This window comes from Canis lupus, chromosome 26 (genome assembly GCF_048164855.1).
Source record: "Canis lupus baileyi chromosome 26, mCanLup2.hap1, whole genome shotgun sequence".
Classification (NCBI taxonomy): Eukaryota; Metazoa; Chordata; class Mammalia; order Carnivora; family Canidae; genus Canis; species Canis lupus.
The window spans coordinates 28,951,425-28,969,845 of NC_132863.1; the positions used below are offsets into that span (position 1 = coordinate 28,951,425).

The 18,421-nt window shown below is 46.7% G+C and overlaps 1 protein-coding gene across 1 annotated transcript in view; it reads left to right on the top strand.

Moving 5' to 3' along the window:
* LOC140618876 (lipopolysaccharide-binding protein-like) overlaps window positions 1-18,421 on the top strand; it is a 30,519-nt gene that overhangs the window by 10,095 nt on the left and 2,003 nt on the right. The window contains exons 7-16 of the mRNA XM_072801871.1: window positions 1,125-1,216; window positions 1,920-2,096; window positions 4,272-4,472; window positions 4,595-4,765; window positions 7,071-7,138; window positions 8,948-8,993; window positions 9,905-9,968; window positions 10,619-10,723; window positions 11,251-11,327; window positions 14,889-14,983. Of these exons, the coding sequence (XP_072657972.1) occupies window positions 1,125-1,216; window positions 1,920-2,096; window positions 4,272-4,472; window positions 4,595-4,765; window positions 7,071-7,138; window positions 8,948-8,993; window positions 9,905-9,968; window positions 10,619-10,723; window positions 11,251-11,327; window positions 14,889-14,983 (1,096 nt within the window). The remainder of the gene's footprint in view (window positions 1-1,124; window positions 1,217-1,919; window positions 2,097-4,271; window positions 4,473-4,594; window positions 4,766-7,070; window positions 7,139-8,947; window positions 8,994-9,904; window positions 9,969-10,618; window positions 10,724-11,250; window positions 11,328-14,888; window positions 14,984-18,421) is intronic.

Below are 18,421 nucleotides of genomic sequence, written 5' to 3' on the forward strand. Positions count from 1 at the left end.
TGGGCACCATCAGATGCCATGGCACCCAGGACCCCCGGAGCCATCACCACCCTCATCTCCCTAGAGTCCCGGGTGAACTTTCCCCATTGAGCACCTCTCCATCCTACAGAGCTGGATATGGGGTGACCACCTCTCTTGGGGGGTCTGCTTTGGAGGCTGGGGAGTAAGGTGACTGAGCATAGTGACTCACTATGACTGAACATGCTGGGAGGAGCACAAGAGGATGACAGGCACATGGGAGAAAAACATGCTAGCTCTGTCCTGGCTGCTTTAACAAAACAGGGATGCTCTGCAATCCCCGAGTAGGGCCCGGGATCCGCCCAGCCCTGGCCCTCTGGCTGCCACAGGGACCTTTCACAATCACACAACAGGTCAGGTCTCCCCCTCTTCTTGGAACCCAACAAAAACTCCTCTGACTCTCAGGACACTGAGCCCCGCTCCAAGTGACAAGGCCTTGCATGGTCTGGCAATGTGGCCAGCCACACAGTCCCTACATGCTCCCAATATCGCTAATTCCTCCAATCACCCTCTATGCCTCAACTGTACTCCTACTGCTACAAGATCTCTGCACATGTCATTCCCTCTGCCAGGACTGTCCTTCCGCTACATCTACCACCCTCCACCCAGTCGACACCTACTCCTCCTTCAGATCACAGCCCAAGCAACACTTCCTCTGACTCCCTGTCCAAATCAGGTTGCAGCCCCCGCCCCTCACCATTTCATCTCTGTTATGCCACTGATATCATCCTACGAACTTACGCTACCTAATAGAGTTGCAATTTTACATTTATTTTCTCAAGTATTTGATTGACTATCTTCCCCCCACCCCACCATGGACTGTCAAAGGACAGGGACTCTGACTATCTCACTCAGCTGTTTCATCAGCCCCTTGCATTTGTGCCTGGCATAGAGCAGGTGTTAATACATATCCAATGAATGGGTGAATGAATGAATACAGCACTCTCTTTGTGCCTGAAGTTACCATGGATCAGCCCCATCCCCATTCCAATTCTCCAAAGGCAACAGTCCATGTGAAAGAAGAGCCCTGCAATTGTGCAGTGCACAACACACACAACTGTGTTTGACTACCCTATTCATAACACTGTCTCTTTCCTGTTCCACAGTTATCTCAATGATTGACCAGGTTGCCAGCATTGACTACAGTTTAATAGGAGCTCCTCAAGTGAATTCTCAAGTCCTAGACACACCCTTCAAGGTAAGTTGCTATGGCGAAAGGATCTTAGAGCTGAGGGCTGGCAGAAAATAAGTTCTACCCCCCAGAGTCAGCTCCTAACCTCCTTCTTTAGTCCATCTGCCCGTAAGTTCCCATCCCTAGCCAGTGCCCACAGAAGCAATAGGAAATTAATACACCCCCTTTTTATTCCAGTCTCTTCCATGTTTCCCCTGGGGGTTGAGCTAGGTCCTGGAGTGCCATCTTCCTCCCATTTTATTTACTTAACAAACAAGTATATGCTTCTTACTCTGTGCCAGATGCTGAATATTGGTACAAATATTAACATATTTCCATTTTATGCCACCTCTATGAAGTTGAAGCCATTAGCATCATCCTTATTCTGCAGGTGAAGAGGTTGAGACACAAGGAAGCTAGGGACCCGCCCAAAGTCCCAGAGTTAGTAAGTGACAGTCAATCTCTGGAGTCCATGCTTTCCACCATCAGGCCACATCCTGAGCCCATGAGAACTCAGCACATATCTCCCAGCCGATTCTGTAATAGGGGATTTCAAGCAGCTGTCAGGTCTAAATTTTGTGGGGCCAGAAGGAAGCTTTCAGGACCCCAGGCCCACATTCTGGAGAGGAACCAGGGCACAGGAGGCTTCCCCAGGAAGGCTTTGGACACCTCTGCCTGGCACCCTCTCTGGTAGGAACCTTGGGTGGGTGATGTGTCCTTCTGTTTCCAGGGTGAATTCTTTGGCCAAAACGGGCACTCCCGAGCCCCCTTCGAGGCTCCGCCCATCAGGCTGCCAGAGAAACATGACTACATGGTCTACTTTGCTATCTCTGAATATGTCTTCAACACAGCCAGTTGGGTCTACCACCAGGCTGGATACATGAACTTCACCATTCAAAACCAGCACGTGAGTAGGGGAGGGAGGAGGCTGCGGGGGGTAGTCTCAGGAGAGAGTGGCAGGCTGGACTGGAGACCAAGCCTGGGGGTTTGGGGAGCCAGAGAAAGAATGTATAATCTGAAGCCTACCAAATGTGGGTTCAAATCCAGGCCGTGGATCCCAACAGTGCCTATTCCCCAGGGATCATATGAGCGATTCTGTTAAGAGCTTGGTGTCTGATGCATGATACATATTAGCTATTATTGGCAATACTTAAAAAAATATAAAAGACCCCGTGGTATCATATCGGTCCTCCAAGCAGATGCCAAGGTGGCACTAGACTTGGAAGGGGTAGATTAGGGGAGTGCCTGGGAAGGATGAAAGGGAGAGGAAGGAGGAGTAGGAGGGGAGAGCCCTCCCAGGGAGATGCAGGCCTGGCACCACGGAGGAGAGGGGAAGGCAAGCACACTGGTAGCAGAAGTGCTGCTGTGCAGCTCTGAGGAGACTCAGCTCAGCTGATGGAGCGCAGAGCGGAGCCTGCTGATCAGAGGGGTGCTGCGGCAGACAGAAATCCGGCGAGTCCGGCTCCAGGCTAAAAGCCTGTGCGTGATCTTTCTGGCCTGACCACAGGCAATTACAAAGGCTTGACCTGGTGGGTCCTCCCAGACTAGACTTGGTGCCTGGCCGGTGCTCGTCAGGTTCTGGAGGGAGCTGTGGCGAAGGACATAAGCCTCCGCCCCATCCCCTCCTCAGACTGGCCAAGCTCTTAGGCTTATCTGCATTCCAAGCCTAGACACCTCACTCAGAGGCCTCCTTACAGGTGGAGGGGATGGGAGATCCTCAGGTGAGATTGCTTAGGTGCCTCTGCTGAGACCCCCTTGCCAGGGCCTGGAGGACGGTTTTCTCCAGTCTGACCCGGTACTCAGTACTCCTCTACTGACCCTCCTCCCCCTCCCACACCGGGTCCATAACACAGCAGGAGCCTTTTCTTTGGGGGCTCCTCTGGCAATAAGGTGACCCCCTCCTTCCCTCTGCTGAAGCATCTGACCTCACAGGTGCCATGCCACAGGGGAAATGGAGTGGTGGGGGCCGGTATCCTTTCCTGTTTAGCCTCTTGCTTACACTTTCACAGTAAGTGAATGAGGGCTTGTTACTTTGGGTTTGGCTCATCGTCTCAATCCTGCCTGGTTGGACAAAATTCTCCAGCACTACACTGGCTGTGCTGCGCTCGGGTCTGGGGCTGGGGGCTTTCTGGGACATCGTGGCCCAGCATGAAAGTGTGGGGCCTGAATGAGGTAGCAGGGGGCTATCAGCCAACTGCCCTTCTTGCGGGAGACCCTCCCGAAGGGAGGTCTGAGCCATGCACCCCCCAAGCCAAGCACTATGATAAGTGCTATGGGAGCAGTCCAAGTAAAGATGGGATCTTGAGAGAGGAGAGATCAAGGAAGATAGGCTGTGTGCGGGTACAGGCAGGGTTCACCACACTAGAAGATCAGCAAGTCAGAGGATTGGGTAGAGAAGACTACCAGAAAGAGGGTTAGAAAGGGTTTGAAGGGAGGGATGCCTGGGTGGCTCAGCAGTTGAGTGTCTGCCTTTGGCTCAGGGTGTGATCCCAGGGTGCTGGGATCGAGTCCCACATAGGGCTCCCCGTGAGAAGCCTGCTTCTCTATGTCTCTGCTTCTCTCTGTATCTCTCAGGAATAAATAAATAAAATCTTTTTAAAAAGAAAAGAAAAGAAAGAAAGGAAAAGAAGAAAAGAAAAAAGAAAAGAAGAAAGAAAGAAGAAAGAAAGAAAGAAAGAAAGAAGAAAGAAAGAAAGAAAGAAAGAAAGAAAGAAAGAAAGAAAGAAAGAAAGAAAGAAAGAAAGAAAGAAAGAAAGAAAGAAAGAAAGAAAGAAGAAAGAAAGGAAGGAAGGAAGGAAGGAAGGAAGGAAGGAAGGAAGGAAGGAAGGAAGAAAGGATGAAAGAAAAGTTTTGAGGGGAAGACATACCTGGAAATAGATTCAATCCAGATTGTGGTGGTTATGAGATCTCATTGGCCCTTGAGGGGGCCAAAAATAACAAAAACTGACCCAAAATAACAAAAACAGACTTATATTTACTGAGGTTCCAGGCATTGCACTTAGCACTTTACCTATACACTGTCTCATTTCATCCTTGCCTGTTCTGCATGGTGAGTGCTACGATTATCATCCCCATTTTACAGATGCAGAACCTAACAAAGCTTGCCAGCAAGCCATCAGCTAAAAAATGGCGGGAGCGGTATTTGGACTCGACCTGTCTGACCTCAAACTCCGCACTTCTAGCCACATCCTGCATCTCAAGTAGCCTCCTGCTTCTCCTGCAGATTTCCCCAGACTCTCCAATCCACCTGCACACCAGCTCATTCCCAGCCCTTGTTCCTCAGGTAAGATCTTTGAACATTCACCACGGAGAATTCGGAGAACCCCATCTAGACCAAACGTGGGGATTGTAGCTGCACATCAGTGCATCCTGCCCTCCCCCCGAGCCTCTGCCTTCTTTCTCCAGCTGGCCAGGATGTACCCCAATATGGAGCTAGAACTTGAGATGTCACCTGAGTCAGCTCCATTACTGATGTTCACCCCTGGAAATGTGACCCTCATGCCAGCAATAGATGTCCAGGCCTTCGCTCTCAAGCCCAACTCCTCTGACCGCAAGCCACTCTTCCAGCTCAGGGTGGTAAGTGTGCCCCTGGACAGGGCAGCAAAGGGTTCCATCTGCCAAAGTGTAAGCCCCTCCCTCTACCAAAGGACAAGGAAGCTGATAAATTCTGGAGGCTACTTCTGCCTGGCAGCAGCGTGAGGGGACCTTGCATCCCTGGCCTGAACAGTCAGGCTTCCCAAGGGTGTACTTAATCAAATCATACATTGGCAGAATTGCAAGAAACCTTAAAAGTCATTCACACTAGCTAAGTTGGACGATTTTAGCTGTTTTTCACTGTTACATTTACTATAAAAATAAGTTCAATTTAAAGCATAACTCTTTTGAAGTGGTTATAAATAAAATCATTAAATTACCTTTTTAAAGAAGGTATAAAATGTAAGGAACTCATAATGGCAATACTCTCCAAACTGATTTACACATTCCACACAATCCCTATTGAAATTCCAGCTGGTTTTCTTGACAAGCTGATCCCAAAATTTATATGTAAGCTCAAGGGACCCAGAATAACCAAAACAATCTTGAAAAAGAAAAACGAATTGTAGAACTCATAGTTCTCTGTTTCAAAACTTACTGTAAGGCTATAGTAACCATAATTATGTGATAGTAGTACAAGGATAGACATACAGATCAATGGAATAGAATTGAGAATCCAGAGATAAACCTCCACATTTATAGTCAACTGATTTCTAACAAGGGGACCAAGACAATTCAATGGGGAAGAATAAGCTTTTAAGAAATGGTGCTAGGGCAATTGGATATCCACATGCAAATGAATGAAACCAGATCTCTTCATTATACATACACAAAAATTGACTCCAAGTCAATTTGGGACTCGAGACCCAAATGTGAGAGCTAAAACCACAAAACTCTCAGAAAAAAACAAAACAAAACAAAACAACAACAACAAAAAACACAGTATTGAATCTTCATGACCTTGGGTTAGACCTTCTTAGATACAACTCAAAAGCATGAACAAAAAAATAAAAATGGATAAATTGGACGTCACCAAAGTTAAAAACTTCGTGCTTCAAAGGACAGAATTCAAGAAAGTGAAACGACAATCCACAGAAAGAGAGAAAATATTTGCAAACCATATATATGAGAAGGGACTTGTATCCAGAATATATAAAGAACTCTTACAACTCAGTCATAAAAAAGACAATTAATTTCAAAAATGGGCAAAACACTTCCTCCTCTGGGAAGATTGAGTAGATGTCCATTTCCTTCCCTACTCCTGCTGAGTACAACCCAGAACCTTAAACATTATATATAAAATAAACAAGAAAACTCTGAAAGACAGAGAGAAGAAGATATATCAGCCAGAGGTCTCCAGATCTAAGGAACAACATGATGATGAGCTCCCTGGGGTTTCTTTTTGCCCTGCATATTCCAATTTGGGGCAACCCAGAAACACCAATAGGCATGAACAAAAAAAGCCCCAACAGCATCCCCCTCTTTCTAGCCAAAGGACTAAAAAAGGGACAACCTAGTAAGATAGAAAACTTGTAGACAATCAATAACTTTGCTACTAAAGCCAAACACCAGAGAAAAAGCTATGGCCCTAGCCCCACCCAGGCCAGCAAAGGCTGACTGGGGAGCTGAGGCTTACACTGGCACGAGGCTGTAACAAAATGCCCTGACATCCCTGCTGGGGGGGCGGGGGGGAGTGTCAGTGGAACAGAGAAAAGAACAAATGAATTCGATATAGAACAATAGAAATTACCCAATCTGAATGCATGGGCCTAAAAAAATGAATAGAGCCTCAGGGACCTGTACGACTACACAAAAGTTCTCATCTTACTGTCCTCGGAGTCCCAGGAGGGGAGAAAGTGGGAGGGGCTGGAAAAAGTATTCAAAGAAATACTTTGGCCAGAAATTGCCCAAATTCAGTGGCCTGGTTCAACCCCACACCTGGACAGGTCAGGCTTCATCCTCACACCCAGGTGTCAGTTGGTGGTGTCTTTAAAGGTCCCTAGGACTCAGGGCCTCTCTGAACTTCTCATAGTAGCCTGCTTCAAAGCTCAGTCATGCTTATTGGTGAATGGTCTCCCTATTTGAATGTTCCGTGTCTTTAGCTTGGGCTTATTTGCCCTTGTTGATGCTTCCATTAGGACCTCTAAAACCTCAGCTCACCTTTCCTAGAGTCAGCTGTGGAGTCACCAACATCCTGCATCTTCAGCCCAAATTCCTTGGGGTAGCTGCTTTTCACCCACATGTCTCATATCTTGCTGTGGTTTCTGAAGATCTGTCCCCTGGACTGGGAGCCAACAGGACTTCTATGTCACCTGAGATTCTGGGTTATCTTTTTTTGCTTTTTTAGACAACAAGCATCTCTGCCACCATCAATGTGAGCTCTGACAGGATTGTTGGTTCAGTGACCCCAGGAAGGTAAGCGGCCATGGGCAAGGGTAGGGGGAAGTGGGGTAGGATGAGGATAGCCAAGCAGCAACCTGAGCATTTAATCTGGTCACTGCTATGGCTGGGGTTACCCTTGGAAACAGAGATCTCCACTGGGGCTGGCTTCACCTCTAATCCGGGGGCCCCTTTGGAAAGACATATTGACCATGTCTCAGTGGGGAAGCCAGAAGCCAGACAAGTTGCCACATAGCCCAGGTTACATTCAGGTCCCCTCTCAGTCTCAGGCACCAGTGGAATTGCTGAACTTCTGCAAAGGGATTACTTAGGAGCCATAATCTAGTTGGAAGATATGGAGCTTTGCAAGGACTTTATATGTAAGATTGAGAAGAACAGTCAGTACTGCACATCAAAAAAAGGAGATTTAAAAAAAAAAAAAAAAAGGAGATTTTAGGCTGAGGATTAAAGATGCCCCCAAGCCACTCCTTGCTGCCCCACCACCCAGATACCCAGTCAATAGGAGCATACTCACTAAATCCAGTGAGCCAGTGGGCAGGAGAGACTAAACTGTCAGCAAGGGTTGGCACTTGCCCTGACGTCCTTCTCTGGGGCCCTCACCTGTACCCCGTGTCTCACCCACTCTGAGCGCTGCTCCTGGCTGAAGAACAGGTGCAGCGGGTCCATCAGAGGAACCAAATCCTGGCCTTGGGGTTAGATACCCATTGACTCAGAGAGTGCACTGACTTCATTAAAATGCACATCATAAGAGGTCTTTACAAAGAGAAGCTAATGGTGAGCATGTGAGCATTTTTGGAGGTCCCAGAATTTTAAGTTCATGCATCAGCCTGGCTTGGGAGGTGTGCAGTATCTGAGAGGACAGCCAAGGGCTTGGACTGTGGAGACACAGCAAAATGAGGAGGATCTAGGAGGACCTCACACCATGGTTTTATCAAGGGATTAGCAAAACTACTCTGCCCCATGAGCAGAAAGCAAAGAGATCATCAGTCCAGGGTGGTTAGAATCCCTGAACGAGGGAGCTAGGCCAGCAGCCAAGAGGATCAATGGGGGGAATTGAGGTTTGGCTTCTATAGTGACAGCACCCGAGGCCTCCAGAGTCACTCTGCCTTCCTTCTCTCCGCTGGGTGCCAGCTGTCTGCCAGCAACACTCAGGTGCCTCTCTCTACCATTGTTGTTTATTCCCATGTTATGCAAATAATACATGTTCATGGCATGGAAATTGTAAAAGCAGTCTTTAAAAAGATTTTATTTATTTATTCATGACAGACAGAGAGAGAGAGAGAGAGGCAGAGATACAGGCAGAGGGAGAAGCAGGCTCCATGCAGGAAGCCTGACGTGGGACTCAATCCCGGGACTCCAGTATCATGCCCTGGGATGAAGGCAGGCGCCAAACCACTTAGCCACCCAGGGATCCCCCTGTAAAAGTATTTTTTAAAAATCCTCTACCACCCTGCCACATAGAGACTATCATTACTAATAGTTTCATTTTTCCTTCCAGTCTTTTCTTAATACACATTTTTGTCATTGGACATACAGAGCACTGCTCTTTGCATCCCACTTTTTTTCAGTAAATATTTATACCCTCATAATTTATTTAAGTTATTGAAGATGCTCAGCAAACGTTATTTTCAACAATGCCACTTCTTCTTAAATCACTGTGCCTGCTGAAATCCTTAAATGCACAAGCACCAGGTTGCAGAGGAACTCTTAGGCACCCAGTCCCCAGAAATGGCCTTGTCCATAAGCACTGCACTCCCTAGAGGTAACTGCGAAGAAGTAGCAGCCACGTCTTGGGGTGACCCGTGCTTCTCTTTCTCCACACAGTAAGCTGAAGTTGGAACTGAAACACTCCAACATCAATTTCATCGACGTGAGTTGTTTTCTCCCAGACCCTCTTGCATTTCTTCTCTAAGCAGGGCTTCAGGGGACTCCTGGAGAAGCACCAAGGACCCAGAGAAGATGCACTACAGTCTTGCAGGAAATGGATACCATGTCTAAAAGTTAATCATTTAAGGAGGGCGCAGCCTGAGAGCTAACAGGGAGACAGGACGTGGACGTTAAGAGCACAAGCTTTGGAGGAAGATAGATTTGGGCTCTTTTACCAACTGTGCCACTTGTTACTGTGTGACCTTGGGATAATAACTTAACCTTTCTGAACCATTCCCAGTAAAATGGGAATACTAATATCTACTTCAACTACTTCAAATGGGAACTGAACATGAAACAGGGCAATGAATTCAGTAAGACACTTTGACAAAATGTCTCACATAGTAAGCTCTTGGTATATTTTCACTGCTGTAATAATAGCGGCCCAGGTGTACAATGCCTTACCCAAAGCCCTCAGGGCTGATGGGCTTCAGAATTGAGAATTTATGAGAGGTTAACTTGGGACATGCACCATGTGTTATATAACTCTTCCAGGAGGATCTGGGGCAGCAATCTCTAATCAAACACATTAATACTCCTGCAACAAAATTTTAAAATATTCATGCAAAGTGGAATAAAGAAACACTACATATCCCCATGGCAATTCAGGTCATGTTTTGCCATAAAATGAGCTCGTATGTACTGATGGAGAATGAAGTCCAGAGAGTGGAGTTTAGGAGATTGTGAAGAAGGAGTTGTAGTTGTGACAGTCACAGTCAACCTGTTTTGTAAGTGGGCTGGCATGTCAGTGTTTCTGGAGGTGAGGGCCACTAGATGTTCTTCCCTTGGACTCCTGTTTTCATTCATGTCTTATTTGCTCCCTTTGTTCTGCCCCCCCCCCCCCCGCCAATCCAGGTGGAGCTGATGGAAGTCATCCTCAATTACTATGCGCTCCACACCATATACCCCTCCCTCAATGGTAAGAATAGCTGCTACTGACAGACACTTACTCAGTTAAGTGTCTGACTCTTGATTTTGGCTCAGGTCATGGTCTTGGGGTCCTGAGATGGAGCCTCAAGTCAAGCTCTGCACTTAGCAGAGTCTGCTTGGGATTCTCCTCTCCCTTTGCGCCTCCCCCTGCTCTCTCTCTATCTCACTCTAAAATAAATAAAATCTTTAGGGGTGCCTGTGTGGCTCAGTAGGTTTAGCATCTGCCTTCAGCTCAGGTCATGATCCTGGGGTCCTAGGATTCAGCTCCACATAAGGCTCCCTGCTCAGTGAGGTGTCTGTTTCTCCCTCTCTCTCTTCCTATTGCTCCCCCTGCTTGTTCTCTCTCTCCCTCTCTCTCAAATAAATAAATTAAATATTTTAACAAAATTTTAAAATACTACCTTTAAAAAAAGTAAGTACCTGCTACTGACTGCCCCACGTAAACGTCAAATTCTACCCTTTCTGTAGGATTCATGGATCAATCAGTCATTCAGTTATTTATTCAACAAGCTGAGCCCCTCCTTCTGCACTGGCAGGGGTACTGGCAATCCATGAGCCTGCCCTTGAGGAGTTTATGCTCTGTTGGGAAGGTAGATGTGTAACAGGCAGTGACAACCAGTGTGATAAATGCTGTGACAGGAGTCACAGCTGTGGGGGAGTTAGGAGGAGGCACTGACTGTGACTCAGAGGTTGGTCCAGACTTCCAGAAGGTGAAGGTCAAGTTGAGTCCCAAAGCACAGGGAGGTAGGCCAAGGAGTGGCAGACCAAACGGCACCTGGAGAACACCTGGAGTTAGCACACCTGGGTTCTGGGCCAGGTTAGGTCATTGACTTGATAGGTGACCTTGATGGAAATAATGCTTGGCACAGTGGCTGCCTGAGAACCCATGCCTGGACTTTCTCTAACCGGCCTCGCCGTCCGACTTCTACTACCACCAGAGAAGAGCAGGGAAGTTGTCCTAGAAAAGAGAAAGTGGAAGAGATGGTGGTCCTCAGGGATGAGTCCACTGTTGTAAACACTGCATGCCCCATCCTGGGCCATTTTGGCTGGTGGGGGCTGTCCACATCTGTCCCCTCCTGAAGAAGCTGCATTTATCAGGCATTTGCATCTACATGCTCCCACCAACAGAAAACCAGCCCTGAATCCAATAGCCAACCTCATTTCGAAGTAGCCTGCCCTCTCACCGGCCAGCATCTAATGCAATGAGCGTGTCTCCGCACCTCCCCAGCCTTCCCCCTCCTGCCCGTGTCTCTCTGCTCTTTATCTTCCAGCAAAGCTTGAGGAGGGCTTTCCTCTCCCTCTGCCAGTGGATACCTACCTCAACAGTTCGGAGCTCCAAGTCCATGAGGTCAGTGAGACATGGGGTCTGGGTGGAGAGTTCTAAGACCTCCTGGGAGGGCAGGTTTGGGGCCCTCTAACATCTGGTCATAATGTTTATAGAAATTTTTGTTTTAAATTTTGGAGTACAGGTGGCAAGTTTTGATTGTATGGAATCTTGGCTTCATGTAGAATAGCTCAGTTTCCAGTATTCAGTTCAAACAGGTCAACTGAACATCAACTGTAGCAACATCAACATCAGCTTGCTAGTGTGCAAGGCCCATTAGCCGTGAATGGCAGGACTAGAGTGTGCAGAGGGGTCCAATTAGATGCACCAATTGCGGGTTAATGAGCTGAAACCTCGATGGTGGTGTGAGAGTCTCCACTGGGCCACCAGCTGGCCTTTCTGCCCTCAGCAGCAAGGGATGGTCCTGGAGAAAAATCGCCCAGGCCTTTTAGTGCAAGAACCACCTCACAAGCAGGGTCAGGGACAAGGATAGTTCACTGTATAACTCCAGAGGTGTCATGTCTTCACTGTTCACAGTATGTCCTTCCTCTGAGGTAATCCTGGACCACATCCTCCTGAATTAATTATGTGAGGGCGGTGAATCCAGGCAGCACCCAGATGCACATTGTTCTCCTAGGAGAAAAAAAAATTTTTGGAAGAGGACAGCGACATTCACGCGTGTCTTCCAGAAATCAGAGTATTGGGGGAATGCAAACAAATTCCCAGAATCAGGCAGCTAAGAGGGACAGTGTTTTCAAAAGCCCCCCCCCCCATGGTTTTGGCACTGACCTCGCGTCCCGTTCAAGTGAAAACTTGCCTCTTCCGCTGAAGGTTTCTCTTTCAGGAAACTCCTATCCTCTGCAGCTCAGAAAATGATCGTTCTTGTCTGTGCTTCTTTTGCCTTCTCTCCAGAACTTCTTGCTCCTTTTGGCCAACCTTGATTACTGAACGCTGAGGAAGAGGCAGCCATGGCTGGAGGCATGGACGACACCACAGCTGGGCCTGCCCCTGCCCCTGCCCCTGCCCCTGTCCCTTTGGGGGTCCAGAGGCTGCAGGCCACCCTGCTTTCACTCCCATCAGGGCCTCCTCCACGTGAACGCTACTCACTGGGGAGCCCGGGCCACCTGAAGACACGCCTGAGCATGGGACCCCTTCCCCACCTTTCTCTCTTCCTTCCCGTGCCCCCTCCTGTCCCCTTTGCAGCTGTCCTTAGCCCAACTCAGGCCAGCTCCACCCTAGCTCCCTGCCTGCCTGCCTGCCTGCACTGGAATAAACTCCAGTAAAGGGGAAACCATGAGCAGTGTCCAGTCCCCACAGAGCTCAAGGCACCCTGCTCAATATCGAACACGAACTTAGTTGTATGTGTCCTTCCATGTCCTGGTTATGGGAGCCAGAGTCAGACAGGGTGGGCTCAAAGCCTGGTGTTGCCACTTCCTTGGTGTGTAATATTCATTGAGATGGGAGCAGAGTCCATGCAGCCGCTCTATGAGTTCCACATTTATTCAACAAATCTCAATTTCAAATTGCTAATGACTTGCCTGCTGTGGTTTCTGTCTCTGGGCTTGGTGCTATGGGCAGAGGGAGTCAGAGAGGAAAACACACTGTCTCTGTCTTCATTGAGCTTACAGCTGAAAACGGGGGCCGGCAGACTTTTGCTATAAAGGGCCAGAGAGTAAATCTTTTTTCTTTTTTTTTGAAACAGACTTTATTTATTTATTCATGAGAGACACAGAGAGAGAGGGAGACACATAGGCAGAGGGAGAAGCAGGCTCCCTGAGAGAAGCCTGATGCTGGGCTTGATCCCAGGACCCCAGTATCACCACCTGAGCCAAAGGCAGATGCTCAACCACTGAGCCATCTAGGTGACCCAGAGAGTAAATCTTTTAGGCTTTTGCACACCTCTAGTCTCCGTGACAATGACTCCTCACTGCCACTGGACAGCAAATGAGTGGGCGTGGCTGTGTTCCAATTAAACTTTATTTATAATAACAGGCAGCAGGCCAGATCTGAGCATAAGCCACAGTGTGCCCACCTGTGGTCTAAAAGAATAATTCACCACCAACAAATAGGATTTATACCATGAATACAAATTTTGTTTTCAATTAGTAAATGTGCTAACATATCCTACCTGGTCCTAAGAGTAATTAAGAGTACAGAAGAGGCAAGTCTGGCCTGCTTTCAAATCGTGGTTCCATCACTTTGACTCTCAGCAATTTACAAAATCTCTCCAAACCCCAGAATCCTCTGTCTTAAAATAGTGGGAGCAGGAGCCAATCACCCTGCCACCTGAAGCCTCCTACTCAACCTTAAAGGTTGACTTAGTTGGACATGTCATTGGATGTAGTGATACGTGGAAGACGAGAGATTGAAATAAAGCATGCGAAAAGTGCTCAAGGCGGTTCTTGGTCCACACTGTGCTAGATCAATAAATTAGTGCTGTCATCACAGCCCACTCCTCATTACTAAAGACCCCTTCAATGGCGCCTGGGTGGCTAAGTCAGTTGAGTATCTGCCTTCAACTCAGGTCATGATCCCCAGGTCCTGGGATCCAGCCCCACGTTGGGTTCTCTGCTCAGTGGGGAGTCTGCTTCTCCCTCTCTGCCTGCCACTCCCCCTGCTAGTGCTCACTCTCTCTCTCTCTCTCTTTCTCTCTCTCTCTCAAATAAATAATTAATAATACATACAGACAGACCCTTTCGTACACTAGGAATAGGATGACACATTTTCAAATTAAAAAAAACCTGTCCTGCTCTATCAACCAATATCACACCTGTGATGAGATCATAGAGGTGTTGCGTTTATATCTTGGAAGGCCCAGGAAACAAGCCAGGAATGTCTGATGATCTTGGCTAGGAAAACCCAAGGTGTCTAAAAGTGAAGATGGAAGATGGCCAGCCAGGAGAGTGAAAGATAATGAACCAAAATGAAATATTATCCGGCAATGCTCAGTTAATTATCAAAGTTATGATTTTCCCTGTAGATTATTCTATCTCCTCTGTTGCCCTAATCATTGGCTGTTTGAGAGCAACTATAGATACTGTCCATCCTCCTCCTCCTCTGCCTCTTCTCTGTTTCTGCATCCTCTTGGTAGCCACAGGCTCCCCTGTTTCTCATGGGTTTTTTGGCCAAGGCCATTGGACAACCTTGACTACTCTCCTAGACCTTTAGGAGAAGCACATTCCCTCTAAGCAAAAAGGTCCACTTCACACACACACACACACACACACACACACACACACACACACACCTCTTCTCATGTTGGCAGGAAGAGTGCCTACTTTATATTTAATGTTAGCAGACATGCATGTAGATTGACAGATAAGCTGAGCCTCTGGGAATGAATTCTTGTTTGAAAGCTGTGAGCAAAGGCTAAAGCACACTTACTTAGAGTTTAGTGTGTCACCTTGCCTGCTGGACTCCTGGGTCAGCTAGGCCAGCTTCACAGCAGGCAAGTCTTCCTAAAGAAGCACAACACCCATTGGGCCTCATGCAAGAGCCTGGCCCATCATACACAATAACCATAAGCAGGCATATTGAAAGCTGAGAAAAGACTCGGCCTTTTAGTCATGATGCTGTGGTTTGTAGGTGACAGACACCCAGCTTGACGGTGCTGATGCAGAAAACAGGAGACTTGATCATGTAAGCAAACTAGAGCAGGGGAAGGGCCAGGCCTCCAGACGGTAAGTACCAGGGAATGGAATTCCACTAGGACTCTATCCTGTAGCTCCACTTCTGTGTGTGTGTGTGTGTGTGTGTGTGTGTGTGTGTGTGTCCTTCAACTCACACCCATTCTCCTTCCACCTGTGGAGCACAGTACCAGGCTTATCCCTGAGGGACACTTGTGCCCATCTTCCCTGTGGGTGTACAGGGTTGCCACATGTGGTTATGCAGGCTGTGCACTGTACAGCTCTTGGGAGCACCCTTCCACATTGAGGTCTATAGTTGAGATGCAGAGAGAGTGAGACACGCCATAGAAAAGGCTGGACTTAAACCAAAGTTTCTCAACCTCAGCATGGTAATCATTTTAGGCCAGATAATTCTTTGTTGCAAGGGGCCATCCTTTTACACTGTAGGATGGTTAGCAGCTACCAGGCCTCTACCCACTAGATAGTAGCACACACACTCACACAATGGTGCCAACCAAAAATGTGTCCAGACATTGCTGAAAGCCCCCTGCGGTGGGTAAAATAGCACCATGTTGAGGACCACTGACAAAGGAAAGATGTCCTCCCAGCATATCCTACTCCAGCCCATCCTAGGGGAAGACAGAAAGTTCCAACCTCGCCCAGAAGTGGCTAGTCTTACAAATAAAAAGCCACTGGAGAGTATTTTAAGGATAAAGCCCTTGTGGATTTTTTCTAGCCCCAAGATTTACTCTAAGTAGAAGGTAGCTAAACTTGGCTGAGAGTCAAACCTGTGCCAGGCTGAATAGAAATCTCGGTTTTACAAGAAGTATGGGAGCTCTCCAGGAAGCACAGCCCTTAACCACAATATTTGTGCCACTGAAGCACAAAAGCTCCAAAGACACCTATAGACTTTTTAATTGTCAAAGCTTTATTCATAAAACTGACCTTTTCCATTAAAAAAAAAAAGTGTTCCTTGACTTGGAAGAACACTTTCTATTACAGAGTTGTCCCAATAGTTGTTGGGATATTGGCCAAAGACAACATCTAGATGTAAATCCTGGTTCCTTCAATAACTCCTATGAATATCAGGTATGCATCTTACTCCACAAAACTAGGGTGGAAAAGGGTCTCATTTCTTTAGGTTGGCTAAATTAAGCATAATCTCCCCTGTGCCCTCATTTTATTGAACTATTAGGAAATTCTTCCCCCATTGCCGCTGGATGTCCTTATTCCCTCAGAGACATGTAAAGGTCCCGGGGTATTCCCTAGTCCCAAACCCTGGGGACCCCCACTGGTGTCCAGTCTAGTCCTCTGTGCTTGTAATCCCGTCTAGTGAACCCACACTGTCCCCTGAAGGCAGGGATTCCTGTCTTTCTAGACGAGGTTTGGGCATAAGGGTTTTTTGCCCAAGATCATTTCTTCTGGCACATCCATCTTTCATCTCTCACAGAGAAGGCAGCTTTGTGAGGGATCTGGTCATTGCCATGTGAAAAACATGCAACAGGAGTGCCTGGGTGGCGTTCAGTGAGTTAAGTGTCTGCTTTTGGCTCAGGTCATGATCCCAGGGTCCTGGGATCAAGCCGTGCATCAGGCTCCATGCTCAACAGCGAGTCTGCTTCTCCCTCTTCCTCTCCCTCTATGATCTCTCACTCTTGCTCCCTCTCAAATAAAAGCTTTAAAAAAAGAAAAAGAAAAACCTGCAACATACCCCACCCCCTTCCAAAATGATGGATGACTTTTCTGATCTAATCATTTCTGCCTCCATGACTCCTTCAACCCCAATACTTCTGGGACAATTCAACAAGAGTCTTCCCGAAAGCCCATGGGTCACCCATCTTTCTCCACCTCCATTCCTGTGGGACAATTCTGAAGCTGGAAGAACAGCTTGGCCCATCTCTGGTGCTCCCTGAGTATGTGTTAAACAGCCCATTCAGGATTTCCCTGGCTATCAGAATGCTTGGGTAATTTTCAGCTGAAATCTGTGACCAAAAATTGACCCTCACTTGTACTTTAAGAGCTCAGCGTGTCACCCTGATCGCTAGATGCCTCAGTTTGCTTGCAGATCTTCCTAAAGAACCCTGTTGGGTCTCATGAAAGCTCTGCCTCTGTCAGTGATGGGCAAGGCTGCATTCAGGGGGTGTTAGGTATTAGGGAGCCCTCCCGGTGGGTACAGAGCTGCCTTCCCCATCTAGCTCTTATGAACAACGCTGACATTTTCATTTCTATTTGCCTAATTCCTATTTTTCATCTGGTATGTGACTCAAGAGTGTTTAAAGGGAGCGACAATATTATCAACTCTCAAAGGACAAAGGCAGACAGACTTTCCAATAAGGAGGGGGATGCTCTCCACAGCTCAAGCTGAAGCCCTGCAGGGGCTTTGATCTTATCTTTATAGCATTACCAACTGTAAAAGATAATATTTTAGCTAAAATGTCATTTTTAGGGCAGCCCTGGTGGCTCAGTGGTTTAGCATCGCCTTCAGCCCAGGGCCTGATCCTGGAGACCCGGGATGGAGGGAGTCCCACGTCAGGCTTCCTGTGTGGAGCCTGCTTCTCCCTCTGCCTGTGTCTCTGCCTCTCTCTGTGTCTCTCATGAATAAATAAAATCTTTTTTAAAAAATTGTCATTTTTAGGTCCTTTTGTAAAACCTCAAATGTTAATTTGAGTCCACGGATAAACTTTAAACTTCAGTCACCAAACCTAGTTTTAATATATCCCTTATTCTTATACATTTAAAATAGCTATAAATTAACCAGATGGTGTGCTTTTTTTTTTTAATTCTTTTGGTGTGTTTAAATATAAAAAGAGAATACTAAATGTAAACCAATGGAAAAAAATAGTTATTTTCCTGTCTTCTAGTTTTCTGGAGTCTAGAGAAAACAAAATGTATTTACTTTGCTAATAATGGTAATTAACAAAAATGACTAAGACGATATTTGGCAGAATTATGGGAAGATGCAAGTATATATATAAGATAATACACATAGTTTGTTTAAGGGAATGATTATAATTTATTTAATGGTAAATCACTAGGATATAAGACTTTTTATGTAATATGTTCATAAAATTATATTTTGAAAATAAGATTCATTTTTTAGTCTCTAAACAAAAATAATAAATTATACTGTAAGTGTACAAACTTATTAACAATTTTTTTGACTTGAGTTATACTACCGTGTTCTTAAAAAACAAAAACCCATATTAAAAACTTTGACAAAAATAAAAAGATAAAAAATAAAAACTTTGACAAAGTTGGCTCAATGTTTATCCATAAGAAAGGTTTATAGGGGCATAGGGGCATCTGGGTGGCTCAGTGGTTGAGCGTCTCCCTTTGGCTCAGGTCATGATCCCACAGTCCTGGAATCCTGGGATCGAGTCCCACATCAGACTCCCCACGGGGAGCCTGCTTCTCCCTCTGCCTCTCTGTCTCTCTCATGAGTAAATAAAATCCTTTAAAAAAAGAAGGTAGGTTTATAAATCCTTTACTGCACAC